The sequence below is a fragment of the Myxine glutinosa genome, chromosome 4 (assembly GCF_964187855.1).
Source record: "Myxine glutinosa chromosome 4, kmMyxGlut1.1, whole genome shotgun sequence".
NCBI lineage: Eukaryota > Metazoa > Chordata > Myxini > Myxiniformes > Myxinidae > Myxine > Myxine glutinosa.
In genome coordinates, this window is record NC_136264.1 from 56,943,854 (window position 1) to 56,964,839 (window position 20,986).

The window sequence follows — 20,986 nt, forward strand, 5'->3', positions numbered from 1 at the left end:
GTGCTGCCGGCAATAATTCTACTCTTCATTGAAAGATGAAGTGGGATATTTAGAGTTCATCAGCTGAAGCTAGCAGGTAGATCTCCAGCTTAATGGCGCACTTTGCGATGCAACACCATACCTGCAAAGCACCAATCCGGTCGTGTTTTGTCTCTGGAAGATCAAGACTCATGAAAGAGGAAGGTGACGGAGGGTATATGAGCTAGTAGTAATGGCAGTGGAGCAACTCTTGGACACAACAGGGAAGGGAATGAATGAATGAATGAAAAGTGGACAAAGAGGAGAGAATGAAGCACAAAACCTGCAAATAAAAGGGTTGAGTTAGGGAGGGTTAATGTGGTTAATAAAGATTGTGTGTTAGGATGGGGGATGATATGAGATGGCAGTGCACCATCTGTTTGCAAAGCAGTTTCACATCTGGAGAAATGAGGAATAAAAGAGTAAAGGTGTGCAATGCGCTTGCATTTTGGAAGTTTAACCAGGTGTGGGTTACCTGAAGAATATGTGATGTACATTCTGGAGTTCTTGAGGATGGTTTATCATCAGGTCAGGAATCGAACCAATACTAGACAGCACAGATATCCCCCTGAACCAACCTGGTGGACACAGAATTATTGACTCGTAGTGAAAGTAATAAAGCTCTTTGTATAAGCATGCTAATCCCAACATCGGAACAGCAACTTATCTGAGCTTGATTGGTTGTCGAATTCCCTTCTTATTCCTTCCTTGATATTGTCCAATGTGCCACTTCAACCAACCTGCCTGGTTCTTCCTCCATTTTTGTTGGTGCATAGAGGATGACAACCAACCTGCCTGGTTCTCGGCTGAGGAAGATGGGAATATCCTGCAGACCTCTCGCTACCCACTGCTTCTCGCACATCTTCCCACCTTTGAACTTCGCCAGCACGACTCGCGGGTCTCGCCTTTACACCTTCTTCAGCATGACGTTTGTTAACATAGAAAGATTATTCCACCACCACGAGCCATTTCATAATATGAATAAAAGTTGTTATGATTCAAGGTTTTATTTGGGTTATAATGCATAATCTATGCACCCTTGTAATATATATTATTTTCACCCCACCATTTGTGGTATGCAGCCGGAATGCGCCGCGTACAATCCGATTGGTGCACCCGTTCTGAGTGACCAGCAAAGCCAACTGTCATTGGTGGAGGGCTCAATATGGGTGTGTGGAAACCTCTATCTATGTGTATATACATATTGTTATGAATTTGGGTAGAGGAATATCTAGAGCCAGGTAGATCTGTATCGGTAGGTAACTCGACTGTCGTGATAGGGAATCTATATGTAATAAGTTCTGTGTGTAGCCCGGATGTCGGTATAAGTGCGTAATTGTGTCCCCGCCACGAGGGGGCGGGGCATGCTAAATAGTACAGGGATTATGGATAGAAATTCCCTCGTTTGTCGTTCCCTCTGTCGCCAATCCCTTATGGCAACACACTCATATAGACACTTAGATAGGTCCTTGGTGCACAACAGTAATTAAATTCCCTCCTTTACAATAACTGACCGGAAAAACCAGCGGGAAGCGGCTGCATACAACGCCACCATGGCACCAAACATCGAGCAAGGCTGGGAGCAACGCCCAGGAGGACTGTTGATTGGCCAGGGGGAGGGGCGAGGAACACCACAGGGCGCCGATTGGCAGAGTAAGGGAGGAAGAGTGATTGGTCAATAGGAGGGACAGAGAACTGCCCCATGATTGGAGGGAAAAGAAGGACTTGTGGTTGGCCACGAGGATGGCATGACATGGGGGGCGGGAAGCACTCTGCCAATGGGAGGACACCAGCGTGGTGAGAACATTCTAGAAGACGAGGGTCACCGCGCTGGTTGGAGAGAGAAAGAGCTGACGTGACACCACGAGTGATAAAACTGCTGGCTCGCCGGCATTTTTTGGCTTCTTCCCTTCTCCCTCTCGTGTTTCCCTGGCCCTTTTCGTTCCTGGCTCTCTCTCTTCCCGTTCTCTTCTCTTCCCTTGGCATAGTGCGTTTGACTGTCCCTTCATTTTGAACCTGTTCTCGCTCGCTGGACGTCGGAAGGATGGTGGAGGGCGATCGTGCGAGAGGGGCCTACCTGACGGCGTACGCTGGCCTAGCAGCGCGGAGCGAAGGTTGTTCACACCGAGGACAAGGCGGTTCCCGCCAACACTGGGGCTGCATCGAACGACGCGCTCGGAGCTTGACTGACCCGACACTCCAGCCAGATAAGCTTACATCCATATCAAATACATGACGGGACAATTATTATTTTATTCACTCTCCCTTTGTCTCGTTTCTGAAGTCTGTGTGGGGACGTCTCGATTAGGATATTTATTTACTGGTGTGTTATTTCCCTGTCTCGATCTTTATTTCAAATAAACCCTTGTATTATTTTCCATTTCTTTTTAAACCCGTTCTCGTTTGAGTTAATCACTTTCCAGGTTGAAGATGCTGGCGCGCGCGAGCCGGGAGGTAAGCGCTTCCTCTTCTTCCTCTTCCCTCCTTCCTCCTGCATAGCATAGTCGAATCCGTGATTGATCGTCGCCTCAAGTAAAGCCGTTCGGCCATCCGCGGTCTTGCGGTGTTAACCGAGGGATTCGCACGACAATATATAATCACGGTCCCTGTTTAACATTGATCAGTTTCTTTTGTTTGAAAATTAATTATTTAATTACAACACCGATAATTGAGTTCCTCAGAGTTTTGTGTTCTTGGTGTTCTTTTATTTTATAGTTGTTGTTGTTTTGAAACAAATAATATCATAGGACCTGGACAGAATGTATCTGGACACTCGTTTGTAACACTGCCGTGTAGTGTTATGTCAGACTAAACTTGAGTAAATGTGCTGTTTTTTATTTATTTTTCTCCGACAGTGCCTTCGGCTCTTGAAGGAGCTTGTACATACATCACCTCCAAGACAAGAACATCAGAAAATATCACTGTATTTTCACATTAATTACAGGGATATTAATAATGGGATTTGAAACCGAGTTGGTATTATGATGAGGCAAACAGGACCTGACTATGTGGACTCAGTAATTTAAATTATTGGATTCCTTCTGATGAACTACATTAACAATTTTTTTAAATCTTAGCATTAAAGAAGTGGTATATAATAATTATATATATATATACATTTTTAGAGGTGGCATATTTTCTATGGTTTAATGGGTAAGATGGTTGGTTGGCTTAGGATTTTAGGTTCTGAGTTTGAGCTCCATGCACCTGTGCCAAAAAAAACATCAGGTGAATTGACTCAACCTGCCATCCTTCCTCGGTTGGCAAAATGAGTACCAGCTTGCTTGGAAAAGTGAGTGATTAGAGTATCTTGTGTTGGAGTGGTGATCCTTTCAGGATTGTGCCCCCAGCCAATGAAACGGCCTCGTCAGCCCTATGTGCCTGACGGTGTGAGGAGGATCATCCAGATATACATATTTTCGAAAGTGATGTTGAGTGGTGCTGCCTTCATGTTGATACTCATCCAAAATTGCCCCAAAGGTATCGTCAACTTCAAAATATGGAATGGCACCACAGGTATACACGAGACGAGACGAAAATAACCAAGGTATGCAGGTTTACTCCCTTCCTGAAGGTTGTGAGCCAGATTTTCTTTTTTTGACAATCCAATTGTGATCGACTTGGTTTTCAGAAACTTAGATCGACTCGATATTACTACCTTTAGTTCAATTCAATTCTTCAATTGAACCCACAATCTCTGGGATGAGAGTCAAGTGTCTTCACTAGGCTACTACCCACTCAACCCATTTATTTAAACCATCGCATTTCCTTCTTGGCTGCTGTCACTTCCATGATATTTTTCACCTTTTCTCAAAGCTACTTCACAATTGCAACACTTCCTTTGTCATTATCTATCATTCTTTAAATCTGCTTCCAACTTTTCTTATCATCCTTTGATTTCCACCTAACCCTCTGCATTCAGGTTGGCGGCGGTAGTGGTGGCATGGGGCAGGTGGCCGTGCTGTCGACGAACCGTCGTGTCCCACGAATTACCGAGTGCTTCACCGTGGAGTCACCTGTCGTGCATATGGCATTTGTGGGATCAGCAGAAAGGATGGACGCTTGTGAACCCTGCATGTGGCTAGCCATGGAGGATGGGAGGTGTGCCGGTACTCTTCATCACAAGGACAAACGATATTACACAAATATTCCCATAGCACCTGCTTTTTTGCATTTGCCTTAGCTATTCCTCATATATTTTTTCTTTTTGCTTCTCTACAAATGTTAAATGAAAGGCACACATTTTTCTATCCAACATCAATTTTCCTCACCCACTCTTACCTGTTCCTTTATTTCTGTCCCAAACCTGGCCACTCCCAGCTTAGCGGTATACCGCTGTAGCCCAGGCCACAAGAAGGTACATTTAGCTGGGTTCCCCTCAATGGGCCCTCGTACTATACGCTCGCTGCGACAAGCCGGAGGCAAGGTGTACGCAGGCATGGCAGATGGAACACTTACAGTGTTTTCTCACCCCACAGGTAACCATTTGTATTACTTCAAAAACAAAAACCCATTTAAGGGTGTCCCTTTAAAATGGCACATTTATGCTGATGCATTCCAGATATCTACATTGACTCCATTCCTTCCAAAACACTACCTTTGTCAAAACACTACCTTTTAGTCAGGTTCACTATGTTTTTTCGTTCAAAATTTATGGAGATTAGCAAAACTATACATTTTTGGAATATTCAGAGCATGAGGAACCCAAAAATTAATGTTGGCATTTGCGTAGACACCTTTGCGAAAATGACACTCAGGACAGTGATGAAGATCTGTAAAAGCATATTCCTGAACGGTATAGACCTAGTAGATCCGGTGTATAGGACTTATAGTTCAATCTGATACTAACAAGGCTGCTTTCTTGCTTTATAAACCCAAACCTATAACTTCAAAGGACTTGCAATATCATGTATTATGTTGTGGCGGGCACAAGGGGTAATAATTCCGCGCACCAGTGGGTGGCGCGAGCGCCCAGGCGGGGACCGATGGCACATGCCCCGACTTTACCCGCCTCCTCGCCAGTTTCCCAGCCCTCACGCGGCCCACGTTCTCAGCGGTGGCCGTTAAACACGGGGTGGAGCACCACATCCCCACGGTCGGGCCGCCGGTCTATGCCCGGGCACGCCGACTCGAGCCCACGAAGCTCGCCGTGGCAAAAGCGGCGTTCGCCACGCTGGAGCGGCTGGGGATCGTACGGCGTTCCAACAGCGCTTGGGCTTCCCCGCTGCACATTGTGCCGAAGCCCGGCGGGGGGTGGCGGCCGTGCGGGGACTACCGCCGGCTCAACGATGCCACCACCCCCGACCGCTACCCGGTCCCACACATTCAGGACATTTCCGCCCGGTTGGCCAACACAACCGTGTTTTCTAAGGTGGACCTCATCCGGGGCTACCATCAGGTCCCCGTCCAACCGGACGACGTCCCGAAGACGGCCGTCATCACCCCTTTCGGCTTCTTCGAATTCCTAAGGATGCCCTTCGGGTTGAAGAATGCGGCCCAGGCGTTCCAGCGGCTTATGGATAGCGTCTTGCGCGACTTACCTTTCCTGTTTGTCTACCTGGACGACATCCTAGTCGCGAGCGCGTCCCGGGAGGAGCATCTGCTCCACCTCCGCACGCTTTTCGAACGCCTGGGCCAGCATGGCCTAATCATCAACCCCGCCAAGTGCCGTTTCGGTGTCGCCACCATCGACTTCTTGGGGCACCGCATCAGCGAGCACGGGTCCGTCCCTTTACCGGCCAAGGTGGAGGCGGTCAGGGATTTCCCGCGGCCCTGCACGATCAAGGGGCTCCAGGAGTTCCTGGGCATGGTAAACTTTAACACCGCTTCATGCCCCACGTCGCCCGGCTCCTCCGCCCCTTGCACGAGGCCCTTCGGGGCAAGCCGGGCACAGGTGACATCGCATGGTCGGAGCCGATGGCCGCGGCGTTCGCGGGCGCAAAGCTGGCTCTGGCCGACGCCACCATGCTAGCGCACCCGGCGCCCGATGCACCGATCGCCCTCACCACCGACGCGTCGGACTACGCGGTGGGCGCGGTGCACGAGCAATGGGTGCGTGCTGCTTGGCAACCGCTGGCGTTTTTTAGCCGGCAGCTTCGCCCGCACGAACGCCGGTACAGCACCTTCGACCGCGAGTTGCTCGGGCTCCACCTGGCGGTCCGACACTTCCGCCACCTGCTGGAGGGCCGCCTGTTCACGGCCTTCGTTGACCACAAGCCACTTGTGTTCGCGATGGCCAAGGTCGCCGAGCCATGGTCGGCACGGCAGCAGCGCCACCTCTCTGCCGTGTCCGAGTACACGACGGACATCCATCACGTGGCGGGTAAGGACAACCCGGTGGCGGATTGCCTTTCCCGGTCCATTGTGCACGCGGTCCACCTCGGGGTCGACTATGCCCGGATGGCGGAGGCCCAGACCGCCGACCCCGGCGTCCAGGCCTTGCGGACCGCCGTCATGGGCCTCCGCGTCACCGAGGTGCCATTCGACGCCGCGGGCACGGCCCTCCTATGCGACGTCTCCCTCGGCCGGCCTCGCCCCATCGTGCCCGCTGGCTGGCGGCGCCCGGTGTTCGACGCCATCCACGGCCTGTCCCACCCTGGCACGAAGGCATCCCAGAAACTCGTCGGGGCGAAGTTCGTCTGGCATGGCATCAGGAAGGACGTCCGCGACTGGGCCAGGACGTGCCTCGCGTGCCAGCGCGTAAAGGTCCACCGCCACACCCAGGCACCGTTGGCCCCGTTTACGGTGCCCGAGAGGCGGTTCGACCACGTGCACGTCGATTTGGTGGGCCCTCTGCCCCCCTCGCGAGGGTTCACCCACCTCCTCACCATGGTCGACCGCACCACACGGTGGCCGGAGGCCGTCCCATTGGCGGCGACGTCTGCGGCTGAAGTGGCGCAAGCCTTTATCGCCACTTGGGTTCCCCGGTTCGGTGCCCCCTCGGACATCTCGTCCGACCGCGGCCCCCAGTTCACCTCGGAGCTCTGGGCTGCGGTGGCGCAAGGGCTCGGGGTGAAACTACACCGCACCACGGCCTACCACCCCCAGGCCAATGGCCTGTGCGAGCGCTTTCATCGCTCCATGAAGGCCGCGCTCTGGGCCAGCCTCCGCGACGGCGGCTGGGTCGACAGACTCCCTTGGGTCCTGCTGGGCCTCAGGACGGCGCCCAAGGACGACCTGCGCGCGTCCTCGGCGGAGCTGGTCTTCGGGCAACCACTGCGGGTACCGGGTGAATTTATCCCCGACTCCACGGCTCCTTGGTCCGCGGCGCAACAGCGCTCCGCCCTTCAGGAGACCGCCCGGAGGTTCGCCCCAGTGCCAAAGGCACACCACGGTTGCCCGCCTTCCCACATCGCCCCGGAGCTTCGCACGGCAAAGTACGTGTTCATCCGGCACGACGCCCACCGGGCACTGCTACGGCCCCCGTACGACGGGCCCTTCCATGTGCTGGAGACCGGGGACACATTTTTCACGGTCGACATCGGCGGTGCCCTGGATCGCATTTCCGTGGACCGCCTCAGGCCGGCCCACCTCGATCCGGACCACCCCCCGCCAGCAGCTCTGCCTCCGCGTCGGGGCCGCACCCCGGCGGTCGGACCCCCGGCACCCCCGCCAGCAGCTCTGCCTCCGCGTCGAGGCCGCCCCCCGGCGGTCGGACCCCCGGCACCCCCCAGCCCCGCCGGCCCGGTACCCCCCAGCCCTGCACCCATCGCCAGGGGGCGTTTCGGCCGGGTCATCCAGCTTCCCCGCAAACTCACCCTTCAGGTGCGCGGGAATTCTGGGGGGGCGCGTGTGGCGGGCACAAGGGGCAATAGTTCCGTGCACCAGTGGGTGGCGCGAGCGCCCAGGCGGGGACCGATGGCACATGCCCCTCCCTTCGACCGATCGGCCACGCCCGGGGACTAGGCGTGGCCTCGGCACATATATGCGGGCTCTAAGCTCGAGCCCGCTCAGTGCTGCAGTTCAAGCTTTCGAAATAAAGACTTTTGTTTTAACAAACGCGTTGTGGCCTACCTATTTGGCAAGCAAGTTGTGTGTGCGCAGCACCACACTTCAATGTAATACAGTTATATCACAAATATAAAGACAATGGTTTTCAATTACCTTTGTTTGTTGCTTTTCTATAATCCTGACCACTATTTTGAGGCCTTTATTGGATTCCTTGACCCAGAAAACATAGGATTAGCATATTTAATTAAGTTTCTAAGTTGACTAGAAGCCGAGATAGCGCAAAATATGTATTTTATGGCGGCCATTTTGAAAATCCAAAATGGCGGCCATGCAGGTGTCTGTGCAAATGCCAACATTGATTTTCGGATTCTCCATGTTCTGATGATTCCAAAAATGTACAGATTTGCTAATCCCCCAAAATTTTGAACGACATTTATTTGTTAATATAGTGAACCTGACTATTTGTCAAAATGTACAAGTACTGCTCAGGCTGTAGTCGAAGGGGGCTGCCATTTATACTCGATAGGAAGTGACAAGGGGAAGTTGGTGTGTCATTCCCTTGAACTCATTGCCTGCCAACACCACTATCCTTATCTACTGTGATTCTTTCAACTCCTTTCCTTCGTAGATAAAGAATGGGAGCAGAGTGGAAGCATAAGTTTGGCGTCCGAACCCATCTCCTGCTTGATCTCTGTGTCCAATGACCTCTGGGTTGGCTGTGCTAATCGTGTGCTTCTCGTATCAATGGAAACGCTCTCAATGTCTGTGAGTATCACAATATCCAACTGTTGAAAGTAGAATGGGGGGGAAAGGAGTACTTTTAGGAAGATCGATCTTTGTTCTGGTATGTTTGTGAGGCCACTCCTAATCTTGGACAAAGTACATCTCGTATTTCATTGTTGGTGGTGGAATGTGCCAGGGTACTACAAGGAATGAATGAATGAATGAATCTATATTACCAGGAAAGAGTGACAGGCCATCAGCTGTAGCAGGAGTTTTGAAATGGATAGACTTGTAAATTAAATTTCCCAGAAGCTGCTATGCTAGTTTTACTGGCTCACCATTGATTCACTCCACATTCCTCTCCAATCAGTGCTTCCACCTCTTATGCTGAACGCCATTTTGTATTCTGGCATAAAATTACCCAGCTCTTGACGTTATTGCTATTTATGGATTGTTAATTTATTAACCTCCTACTTCTTTATTATTTATCCCAATCTTTTAATGTCCCAACTTTTATTTTTCCCAAGGACTCTTTTGAGGCGCACAGTGAACCTGCTCGTGTAGTGTCGCAGATGGCGGGCTCCGGCGTAGGCGTATGGCTCTCGTTCTCAGAGGGTGCTGTGTTACGTCTTTTCCACACGGAAACGCAACAACAACTGCAGGAAGTGAACCTGAATACACCTATCCAGCGGGCATTACCCGGTGACCACTTCACAAAATATATGAATGAATGACCGTTTTAAGGCCATTTTCCCCGCTAGAGCGGGGGTTAGCCTTGCGGGCCCCATGACAATCATGGTTCCCTGTTTGAGGCAATGTTTTTATGGCCGGATGCCCTTCCTGGCACCAACCCTTGGTCACGCTCTTACGATGTGCAGGGATACGGTGTACATATTCTAAACCGGGGTACACACCGTGATCATTCATCCCTGCAAGCTGGTACTCAATTTGCCGACCTCGGAAGGATGACAGGCTGAGTCAACCCCCCTGGCGTTAATTCAGCGATCGACCGGGATTCGAACCCAGGATCCTAGGATCCCAAGCCGGCACCCTAACCGCTAAGCCAACACCAGGCTAAAATGTCAAAATTGTCAAAAATGACAATTTGCCCACCATTGTCAAAAAACTTTGTAGGCATAAGTACCAGTCTTCCAATTCTGTTTACACCATATACATTTACCGTACCGTACTTGTAACTCCGACATCTATTCTATTCAGCCCAGTGGAATGTAGCCGTTCGTCAAAGCGTTCACCATGCCGGGTGACATCATGACATTCCAGTGGGCAGCACTTCCAGCCAAAGCATCTTAGAATTGTTAGCGTCATCACTCATCACCATTTATTACTTGCCGGAAAAGATTCTGGCAAGTATGTTGATCGGTTGGTTTGCCTGTTTGTCTGTCTGTGCGCAGCACTACGTCTACACTGTTGCACGTAGAATCGCCAAACTTTACACACATATTTGTTTTGCCCTGGAAAGGACTGTGCCCAATTGATGACGTTATCGGTCACGTGGTTCTGCCGCCATCTTGGAAAAACCGAAAAACTTTGCACCTCTATATCTCCGAAAGTGCTGAATAGAAAAAAATTGAGATGGCTCATTGTAAAGAACTCTCCATGGAGAATAAAATATGTTAATGCTCATGTCATTGGTGCCTCCATTATGACGTCATAATTCGACAAGTACAAAACTTCATCCGATTAAGATGAAATTTATTGAGCATAATCTAGGAATAAATTAGTTTAGATAATGATGACAAAATAGATGATAGTAAACAAATAATGATGACGTCATCGGTCACGTGGTTCGGCCGTCATATTTGTCCAAAATGGCCGATAAAAAAAGTATATTCAGGGAAGTCCTCGGTCTCTGACCGATTTTTCATTCTGTTTGTTATGAGGTTGTTGTCATTTGTCATTGCCGTCTCGTCCTATCAAATCCGTTAAAGATCCCACGGCGTCCTTTGCGAAGAATAGGCGAGCAATCGCAGGCACCATGGCCGAATTCCAAATTCCTGCCTGAACTACCATTGGGAAGGCAATGGCAAACGACCTGTCGGCACCGTGCTCTGTAACAGAGTATGATACTATAGACACAGAAGAGTTGTTGTGTACCTGCAAGTTTTATATGAGCCCCATTGTTAGAGGTTGTTCTGAGGTGTGCAATGAAATTTACATCAAAATGCAAATCCTCTAATATTGGCACTGCCAAACCTCTGATCCCCCAGGCCATGACTCGGTGTGTGTGACCTGCCTGGAGGTGTCACCTGGGTTGCTCTGGGTTGGCACCAACCTGGGATTGCTACTCACCCTCCCACTTCCTCGCCTCGAAGGAGTCCCAAAACTAACAGGTACTGTCATCACGAAAGGTGTTTTTATATTGTTTTCGAACGACATGTTCCTGCCGGTCAGGCCATTCACAAGCATCGATGTGTGCTTTAAATCCTCATGAGCGACCAATTCCAGCATGATCAGTGGGCCGTTTTGGATGAGTTTTATACACATCATATGCAAGACAAGGATATTGGTGCTCTTTTCTATTATGAAAGAATGGACAATGAAACGGGCAGTACGAGTCGCTACACTCGCACAAGGGTTGAAGGGAACTTGATTTGTTGAATGCCTGGATTGTAGAATGGGAAAGGGGTTCACATAATTATTAGAGGGAAAAGGACCCATTCGGCTCGGATTAGCCACAAAGTTATATCATCCGTTTCTTGGATTCTTTTGTCGGTTGACGATGTCACTTCCTGTCCAAATGTGTGACCTTTGTGCTTTACCAATCAATCCGGTGCCAGCCAGTCACAACAGTTTGGTAGTCGTGTTTCTATTGGAACCCCTAACCTGTGATGTCAGAAGCCCAGGCTCACATCACATACTAATGTCCTTCTATTTCTAGTGGGGGGGGCTATGTACTCAATTTCAAGTTCGTGTGCAGTTCATGTTAATTTTGGGCAACCACTATAAAAGTATTCTACTGGCTCATACTAATCGGAAAAATAATGTCGCCATTTTTTTCTGTTGACCTTTAGTGACCTTGACTCAAGGTCAAAGTTCAAACGTCATTACAGTGACCATACTTCATTCAAAGTATATCGACCTTGGTACCAAAATGTGGCAAATTTCACAAGGAACATTGATTATGACATTTGTTTTGTCATTTGCCCTCTCAGATGTTTGCAATATGCAAATTAATAAGTAAATGACCTAATTGGAGAAAAAAATATGCATAATCAACATATAGTCTTCACCATACACGTAAGTCCCATCACTTCACATTATTATTGAATGCCAATCATTAGTTACCATCTCAAATGTGTTCTGCTGGATCCTAAACTGGAAAAACGTTTTGTTAATGAGGCAAAAGATGAAATAGCGGAGTTAATTGGGACATACTATCCGTCGCTAAATGAAATATTCTTTTCAAATCGATGAATTAAAATATCATTTACATCAGGGGTGGGGAACCTTTTTCCTGTCAAGGGCCATTTCGATTTTTAGAACATCCTTCGAGGGCCATGCTAAATTATTGAATACATATATCGGACTCACCTAATGCGATGGCTGGAACTGTTTCTCTTTGGCGAGGCGTTTGGTGTCAGGTGGTAGTGATGATGATGCTACTCGCAGCTGGTTTTGCAGGTTTGGGTCAGTCAGTCTTGAGCGGAACCGTGTCTTTGCAAGAGTCAGTTTTGAAAAGAACTGCTCACAGCTGTAGGTCGTCCCAAACAGTGATGCAAACTTCAGTGCATGTCTCCTCAGAATGGGAAAATCCTCAGCACGTACATACAGTTTATAGAACTCGAGCAAAGGGAGGTTGTTGTACCTAGCTTTGAGCTCGTCATTGCTTTGCAGCTCAATGATTTCGTGTTGTAGGTTGTCAGGCACATCAGCTGGTTCCACATTAAACGGCGTGGCAAATATGTTCAGTTCCCTTTGTTTACTTTTCATGTCCTGGAACCTCTCTCCAAATGCCTTGAGGAGTTTTGCACACTCAGCAGCATATTCAGATGTCACAGCAGGCTTTTGTTCTTGCAGAGTGGGAAAGTGGATAGTGTTTCCCCTTTCCAGTTGCACTTGCCACAGCTTTAGTTTAGCTTCAAATGATTTCACATGTGATTGCAGAGAGCTGAGAAGCTGGTTGGGACCTTGGAGCTTGACGTTCAGCTCTGACAGGTACTTGGTAATATCCACCATGAAGCCCAAATCACACAGCCACTTGCTATCACTGAGTTCCATGACAGGTTTCCCCTTCATCTCCATGAACTGTTTCACCTCTTCTCTCAGAGTAAAACCGTGTGAGCATATTTCCGCGAATCAGCCACCGCACCTCACAGTGGTAAACCAGATCTCCGTACTCTGACTCTAGTTCACTCAGTAGCTCCTTGAACTGGCGGCTGTTCAGCCCTCTGCTTTTGATGACGTTTATGGTGGAAATGACAGTTGTCATCACATTGTTGAGCTTCAGGGACTGTGCACACAGATTCTCTTGGTGTATGATACAGTGGCATACAACTAACTCACTTGGATCGAGACTGAGACGACTCATTTCTTTTTTGAACAATGCAGTCAATCCCTTTTGCGCGCCAACCATGGCTGGGGCTCCATCCGTGGCCAGGCCACTTAACTTGTCAAACTGCAGTTCGAATTTGTTCATAGCCAAAACAACTTGCTCAAACAAATCCTCACATTTGGTGGTGCCATGCATGGCTTGCAAAGACAGCAACTCCTCCCTCGTATCAAACTCAGCTGTAATCCCCCGCACAAAAATGGCTAGTTGGGCGGTGTTTGTTATGTCCGTTGTCTCATCGCAGGCCAGAGAGAAAAACTGGAAATCTCTTGCGGTGTCCTTCAGTGTTTTCTCAATATCTTGTGCCATGTCAGTAATCCGATCTGAGACAGTTCTTCGAGACAAACTGACACTTTGGAACAATTTTACTTTGTCCGGTGCGAGCAGCTCCGCAGCGGCAACAAGGCACTCCTTCACAAATTCTCCTTCTGAATGCGGCATCAGCTTCTTAGCGATTAGCTCACTCACCACAAAACTAGCATGCGTAGTGTTGTCTCGGTCAGATTGTGGTCTTATGAAGACTGCTTGTTGAGCACCAAAACTCCGCCGAAGAACGTTAACTTTATCCAAGCGCATTTGTCCTTTCAACTCGTCCAGTTTAGCATGTTTCGAGCTGTAATGACGCTCGAGGTTGGCCTTTTTCATCACCGAGAGCGCTTACCGACAAACTAGGCATACTGGCTTGCCTTTTACTTCCACAAAGAAATAATCGTTTGCCCATTTCTCTTGGAAAACACGACATTCCGCATCTACCTTTCTTTTCTTGTTAGTCGCCATGTTTGCATATACTGAATGAAATGATGACATGAGATCACGCGATCACTTGACTGTCCGGAAGGTCGCATATCGCAGTTACGACTGTCCGGAACTCACTTGACTGTCCGGAAGGTCGCATATCGCAGTTACGATTAATGGCAAATTAGTTTTAATTTGATGGCAATTATTCTGTTAGCGCCAACATATTTTGCCAACATCAAATAAATGAATAAGTTCTCAAATGTGCCATCTGAGGCAGCGTCTCTGGAATTATCGATAGATGAATTGCCTTGCGGGCCGGATCAAACGGTCTCGCGGGCCGTATACGGCCCGGAGGCCGGAGGTTCCCCACCCCAGATTTACATAGTACGTTCGGATCCAAGTTATCATTTGAAAGTATTAAATAATTTGACTTACCAATGGGGACTAATAAAAATCAAGGTATGAATGAGGTTGACTGTAGACCTACATGTAGATGCTACAGGTCATTGTATCTTACAAAAGCATTAATTCTTTATCTTAACAGGATTGGAGTCCTTCCCTGAAAAGAGCAAACAGAATATATGTGTGATGCGAACAAGCAAAGTGATTTGGACATCTGCCAGAATCAATTTTGTGTTTTTAGGCAACAAATTAAATGTTAAAAATACTAACAATGGCTAAAAACCCAACCAACATGAGCAAATGAGCATGATGAATGAACAGTATAAAGAAAAGCATTGGGAACTTGAATCCAAAAATCAATATTCTCGACATCCGACTTATTTTGCTTGATCGCATCACGTGGTTAAAATGACATTTGACATTTTACCTTGGGTCAAGGCAAGTAAAGTCAAGTACATGTCAAAGGTCAGTTAATATCAAGAACATGTCAACAGAAAACAATAAGCAACATATTTTTCCAGTTTAGGATCCAGCAGAACACATTTGAGATGGTAACTAATGATTGGCATTCAATAATAATTGCTTGATCAGTCAGTCATGGCTGTTGTCTACCGCCCTCCCAAACCACACCCATCATTCCTGTCTGACTTCTCCTACTTTCTGACCCAGCTATGTTCCCTCTCCCCCTCAATCCTCCTCCTTGGTGATTTCAATATCCACATGGACTCCACTGACTCCACGCTAACCACTGACTTCACTGATTTACTCACCTGCTTTAACCTCACTCAACATGTCAACTTTCCTACCCATAACCGTGGTCACATTTTGGACCTTGTCTGCTCTACTGGACTAATTTTGCACCATCTCTCTGGCTCCGACCTCACTCTCTCTGACCACCTAGCCATCACTCTGACCATCAACATCCCCACCCCAGCACCAAGGCATTATCGCACTATCAACTTCCGTAAGCTAAACGCTCTTTCACCGACCTCATTCTCATCGACCCTCTCTGAAAAAATGTCCACTTCTCCCTTCGTTGACCTCCACACCCCTTCTGACCTCACTGACTACTACAACCACACTCTCCCCTCCTGCCTTGACCAACTTGTGCCTATAAAAACCAAAACAGTTTCTTTCACCCATTCTGCTCCCTGGTTTACCCCTGAACTCCGCCTGATGAAAACTCGTGCTCGCCAACTTGAAAGACTCCGCAATAAAACAGGTCTCACAGTTCACTCCCAGGCCTACAAGGACCACATACAACACTATAAAGATGCCCTCTCCCGCGCCCGCTCCGCCTACTACTCTCAAATTATCCACTCTGGCTCCGGAAACCCAAAAGCACTCTTCTCTACAATAAACAAACTCCTCAGCCCCCTGAACACCACCACCCAGTCATTCACAATAGACAACTGCATCTCCTTCCTTTCATTCTTCCAACGCAAAATTGAAAACATCTACAACAGCTTGACCACCGCCGCACCCGCTCCCCCTCAAACCACCTGCCCCCCCTTATCCTGCCACCCCCTGTCTCAATTCTCCCCAGTCTCCCCTACTGACCTCTCTGAACTCCTCATCGGAATGAAAACTGCCACCTGCACTCTTGACCCCATCCCCTCCAGCTTTGTCAAGGCCTCCCTTCCTGCTCTCTCTCCACTTATCATTGCAACAATAAACTCCTCCCTGTCTACAGGCATCGTCCCACCATCCCTCAAAATTGCTGCTGTTACCCCCATTCTGAAAAAACCTGGACTAAACCCTGACACCCTAAATAACTTCAGACCCATCTCCAACCTACCCTTTCTGTCAAAGGTTTTGGAACGCGCTGTAGCCACTCAACTCAAACATCACCTCTCTGCCAATAACCTGTATGAAACATTCCAATCCGGATTCCGCTCCAACCACAGTACTGAAACTGCTCTCCTCAAAATCACCAACGACCTTCTCCTCTCCTCTGACGCTGGCAACCTCAACATTCTCATCCTCCTCGACCTCAGCGCCGCCTTTGACACCATCGATCACACCATCCTCCTCACCCGACTTGAAACCACCTTTAACATTACCGGCACTGCCCTCTCTTGGATTAAATCATACCTCTCTGACAGACGTCAGTTCATCTCCATCAATAACTGCAAATCCCCTACTGCTCCCCTCCCCCAAGGTGTCCCCCAAGGTTCAGTTCTTGGCCCCCTCCTCTTCATCCTTTACCTGTCCCCCCTCGGTCACTTAATCCGCCGTCATGGTCTCCAATTCCACTGCTTCGCCGATGACATCCAGCTTTTCATCTCCACCAAGTCCATCTCCACCGCCACCCACTCTATCCTGACAAACTGCATCACTGAAATAAAATCCTGGCTTCAAATCAACTTCCTCAAACTTAACTGTGATAAATCTGAAATAATCATCATTGGCCCAAAAACGCTCACCAAGTCCACCCATAACTTTGCCCTCAACATCGACGGTTTCCCAGTTTCCACCTCCCCTCACATCCGGAATCTTGGCATCATCTTTGACCAAACCCTCTCCTTCGACAAATACACTAAACAGATCACAAAGACAGCCTTCTTTCACCTGAAAAACATCGCCCGTCTCCGTCCATCCCTCTCCTCCGTGGCTGCAGAAACCCTCATCCACGCCTTCATCACTTCCCGTCTGGACTACTGCAATAGCCTCCTTTATGGTTCACCCTCAACAATCACCAATAAACTCCAATACATTCAGAACTCCGCTGCCCGTCTACTCACCCATTCCCAGACCCGTGACCACATCACCCCCGTCCTTTACAAGCTTCACTGGCTCCCCATCTCCCAGAGAATCCAGTACAAAATCCTCCTCTTGACCTACAAAGCCCTCCATAACCTGGCCCCATCCTACCTGGCTGACCTCCTCTCCAGACACACTCCCACCCGCAACCTCCGCTCTGCTGGTACCAACCTCCTGACCCCCCCCCCCATCCGGACCAAATTTAGATCCTGGGGGGACAGGGCCTTCTCCATCGCTGCTCCCACCCTCTGGAACTCGCTACCTCACACCATCAGAGACTCCTCCTCACTCACCACATTCAAAACATCACTCAAGACCCACCTGTTCAACACTGCATTCAACATTTAACCCACAGCATCTAACCCCTGACTATCTCCTCTCCTTCTCCCTCCTTTGTGCTTTGAATATTTCCCTATTGATTCTTCTTTTTTTGCAATTGTTTTTATGTTTTGCTATGCATTATGTTTTGCACTCTGTCAATAGTCCTTGAGCCAGACCAAAAGTAATGCTCCGGCGGGGGGAGTAATTCTCATTATGATTTTCCATTAGACCAATGTCTCAAGTGTCAGAAAAGGTGTGATGGACATCTGAGAACGGTAGCTTAGTGCCCGGATGGACGCCATCTTTGAAACCACCCAGCTCGAAAATGCCCATTTGGTGGGGTACATTGTTGCACGTGTATCTGGACTTCTATACTAGCTATCGATGTGCGGTTGACGACTAAATATACGTCCGATGTGTACCGTCTAAATAAAAAATAATATGAAGCATTTTGTTTTAGATTAATTATTATAAAAATCAATTATCGAAAAAAAATCATATATTTTTCAATATTTTATTATTAGACTTGTACTTTTTTTAGTGAAACAACACTGGTATGATTTTCCAAATTATGCATTGTGCTACACCGTTTATCTGTCTATAAAAATAACTCAAAAACTAAAACATATCATCCACCACGAGTTTACAACAAATAAATGTAAAGAGGCATAAAATGACTTAGGCCGCCGCTGGCATTATCTATTCTGACGATAACGCAAGTTAGGAATGTCGTACGGAGAGGATTTTAACACCATACGATATCTAATAAGCAGGCGGAAATTGTTACATAGGAAATCTGCACTTTGGTGGCCATCTTGGATTTCAAAATGGCCGCCAATTATATTAATTATTCATTACTAGAGTTTGGAAAGACGTATGGAGCTGATTTTAACACCATACGATGTATATTCCTAATAAGCAAGCGGAGGTATCATTGAACATGTCATGTTTTAGTCAAATAACACAGGTATGATCTTCCAAATTATACATTTTGCTAAACCGTTTATCTGTCTATAAAGATTTTCAGGCAATTTGGCCTGCATTATAATAGAGAACAACATATGCTATACAATATACAGTGCACACAAAGTTAATCATCAGAGTCGCCATCAGAGCATTGGCATCCTGAGCCACGATAGCATCATCCTGCACCATGTTGGAGCATCCCTGCAGCTTACACACAACAGTGCACTTCAACCCATTCAGTATGCAGGAGCAATCTGACGGTCGACACGTCCTTCTGCATGTGCATGAGATGAGATTCAAGACGACATCTGGAGCTGGTAGACCCGCCATCCATCGGATTGTGAGCGAACCGCCATCATCAAGTTCCCAACCATGTCCTGCTGATGGTGTTGGGACGTCTGGTAGGTTTTCAAGGCTGCGTCGCCAGATAGCCGCCTGATAGTTGGCCCTAAGCGTATGCTGCATCAAGGAGTCTTCACAAGGCGGCAATTGTCCAGATTCGATCTGGCCCTTCTTTGCACAGAACATGTGATAACGGAGCGAATTAACACCGACGATCTTCGTGTTCTTGGCGTACAGCTGACACGTGAAGGCCTGAATGCTATTGAAGACGTCTGTTGGTACATTCCACGAAGATCCCAGATCTGTGAATGCTTGAAGATACAGCTCATTCGCTTGCACAAGCTTCAAAGCCTTTATCTTTCCTTGGCTAGCCAGAGCACTCACAGTGTCACACCCGCTCCATGCATGAAGCCCTGGCAATGCACTGCAAACTCCAGACCCCAATACCGCAGCCAACTTTCCAACGTCGATCATTCTGACTCGAACGTTTGTTCCTCGTCTGATGAAGAGCTGACTATCGATGGTTCTGCTGAGATGAAGACTGATGATCAGAACGTCGGTGTCATCTGCCACTAAGATGATCGTCTTGTAGTGGGTAGCGGCGTGCTTTGCGTGGAGAAACATACGCGTGTCTGCTTCCTCGTGGCTACATTCGAGTGCTTGCACCAACTTCCACCTATCGCGGGTCAGTACCACACATTTTTCACCACAGGTGACATACAGTGTTCTGTTGCCTAGCTTTTCGCGATTTGTTTCATGTTTCCACGACTCCGCCAGAAACACAACCAGTTTCTCCTTTGTCTGGCTGCAAGCAAGGAGACGCCGCCAGTTCATGATTTTGTGTGCGGGTCTGATCTCGCTGAAACTGATGCCTTCATTTGAACCGCGGTTCACACGCTCAGCTGCTTTGATGGATTCTTCTGTGTATGTGTCAAAGACAACATCGATGCGCTCACTGCCTTGACCAGCGTGAAGCGCTGCAGCAAGGATGCGGTCAGATAGTTCTTCGAACGTGTCGTTCTCGCCATGCATCTTTTGTATGAGAGCCATCGCATCAATTATTGTTGCACTTCGCTTGTCAACGCTCTCGGCTGGTTCCACAAGACCTTCCATGTGTTTCGCAAGTGCAGCTTTGTTCGTTTTTTTCATTGACCCATCAACGTTTGCCAAAGACCATGGTAACGGCCCTAGTGGGTGACAAAGGACAAGTTGCATGTCGAGGTTCCTTGTCTTGGCGATGAGTATCATGGTGGCAAACAGTTGTCTGTCAGCTCTCAGGACGATCTCCTTGTTTGTGCCCTTCACAACTTTCTGCTTGATCTTACCAAAGGTCTTCAAGTTTAGCTTGTTCAATGTGTCATGAAAGCCTGTTCCCTCTTCAAGACGTTTCTGGAAGCTTTGATACGCCGCTTCCCCCTTTTGCAGGGTGTTGAGTAGGTCATTAGAAACGTCCTCCCTCGCAGCCGCTCCGGTAGATATACTGAGAAGACATGACGGATCATCGGCGAATGGATTGGTCCAGTCATTTTCCAGTAGATCACAGATAGCTGTGACGCCAGACTCATCACGTTTGATGCGAGAAGTAGACAAGTCAGGGTGCTTGGCGTGAGATGTGTCGCTGCCATTCACAAGGATAGTTTCTCGTAGTTGCCTCAGTGCAGTAGCCCGATTTTCTGCAGTTAGATAGTATCGTGACACAGCCCCTTGTCGAAGACTAAAACCTCGTGTTCCTCCAGCTGTTTGCGTATCTTTGTTTACTGTTTCTTCTGTTGTCTGATCAACAGCGATTCTGGCAAATGGATTCCCTGGTCTAAGCTGTACGGAGAAGTAGCCTTGATTGAAATGCCTGTACAACTCGGGGCATGTTTCGTGGAGTTGCGTCATCTGTGCATAGTACACTGGTAGATATCTAGCATAGTTCACCTTGTTCATTGCGAAACACCAAGGGATCACTCTTCTGACACAAGCCAAGTGAAGCATCCAGTCGCCTTCTCTATCCGCACGAATCAACCCCAGCAGGGTCTCTACCATATCAATATACATCATCCAGAAGCGAGCCAGGTCTCCATGTTTGGTTCGCAGAAAATGTAGGTATTTCGCGAACATGTCAAAGCTCTGTACACAAGCAGCGAGAGTCTCGTGGCAAACATCCTCCTTGATGCTGCGAATTTTGAGGTCAGTGCTTCGAATCTG

General features: G+C 48.3%; 1 protein-coding gene across 4 annotated transcripts in view; it reads left to right on the forward strand.

Annotated features, from left to right (window-relative positions):
* Nucleotides 1–20,986, forward strand: part of LOC137424653 (rho guanine nucleotide exchange factor 10) — a 173,195-nt gene that overhangs the window by 145,771 nt on the left and 6,438 nt on the right. For 2 of the 4 annotated variants that reach the window (XM_068112347.2, XM_068112348.2), the window contains exons 20-26: nucleotides 795–946; nucleotides 1,101–1,187; nucleotides 3,941–4,119; nucleotides 4,339–4,496; nucleotides 8,597–8,733; nucleotides 9,219–9,393; nucleotides 10,920–11,042. In XM_068112347.2, the coding sequence (XP_067968448.2) occupies nucleotides 795–946; nucleotides 1,101–1,187; nucleotides 3,941–4,119; nucleotides 4,339–4,496; nucleotides 8,597–8,733; nucleotides 9,219–9,393; nucleotides 10,920–11,042 (1,011 nt within the window). The remainder of the gene's footprint in view (nucleotides 1–794; nucleotides 947–1,100; nucleotides 1,188–3,940; nucleotides 4,120–4,338; nucleotides 4,497–8,596; nucleotides 8,734–9,218; nucleotides 9,394–10,919; nucleotides 11,043–20,986) is intronic. The other 2 variants (XM_068112349.2, XR_010983964.2) reach the window with 2 other exon arrangements.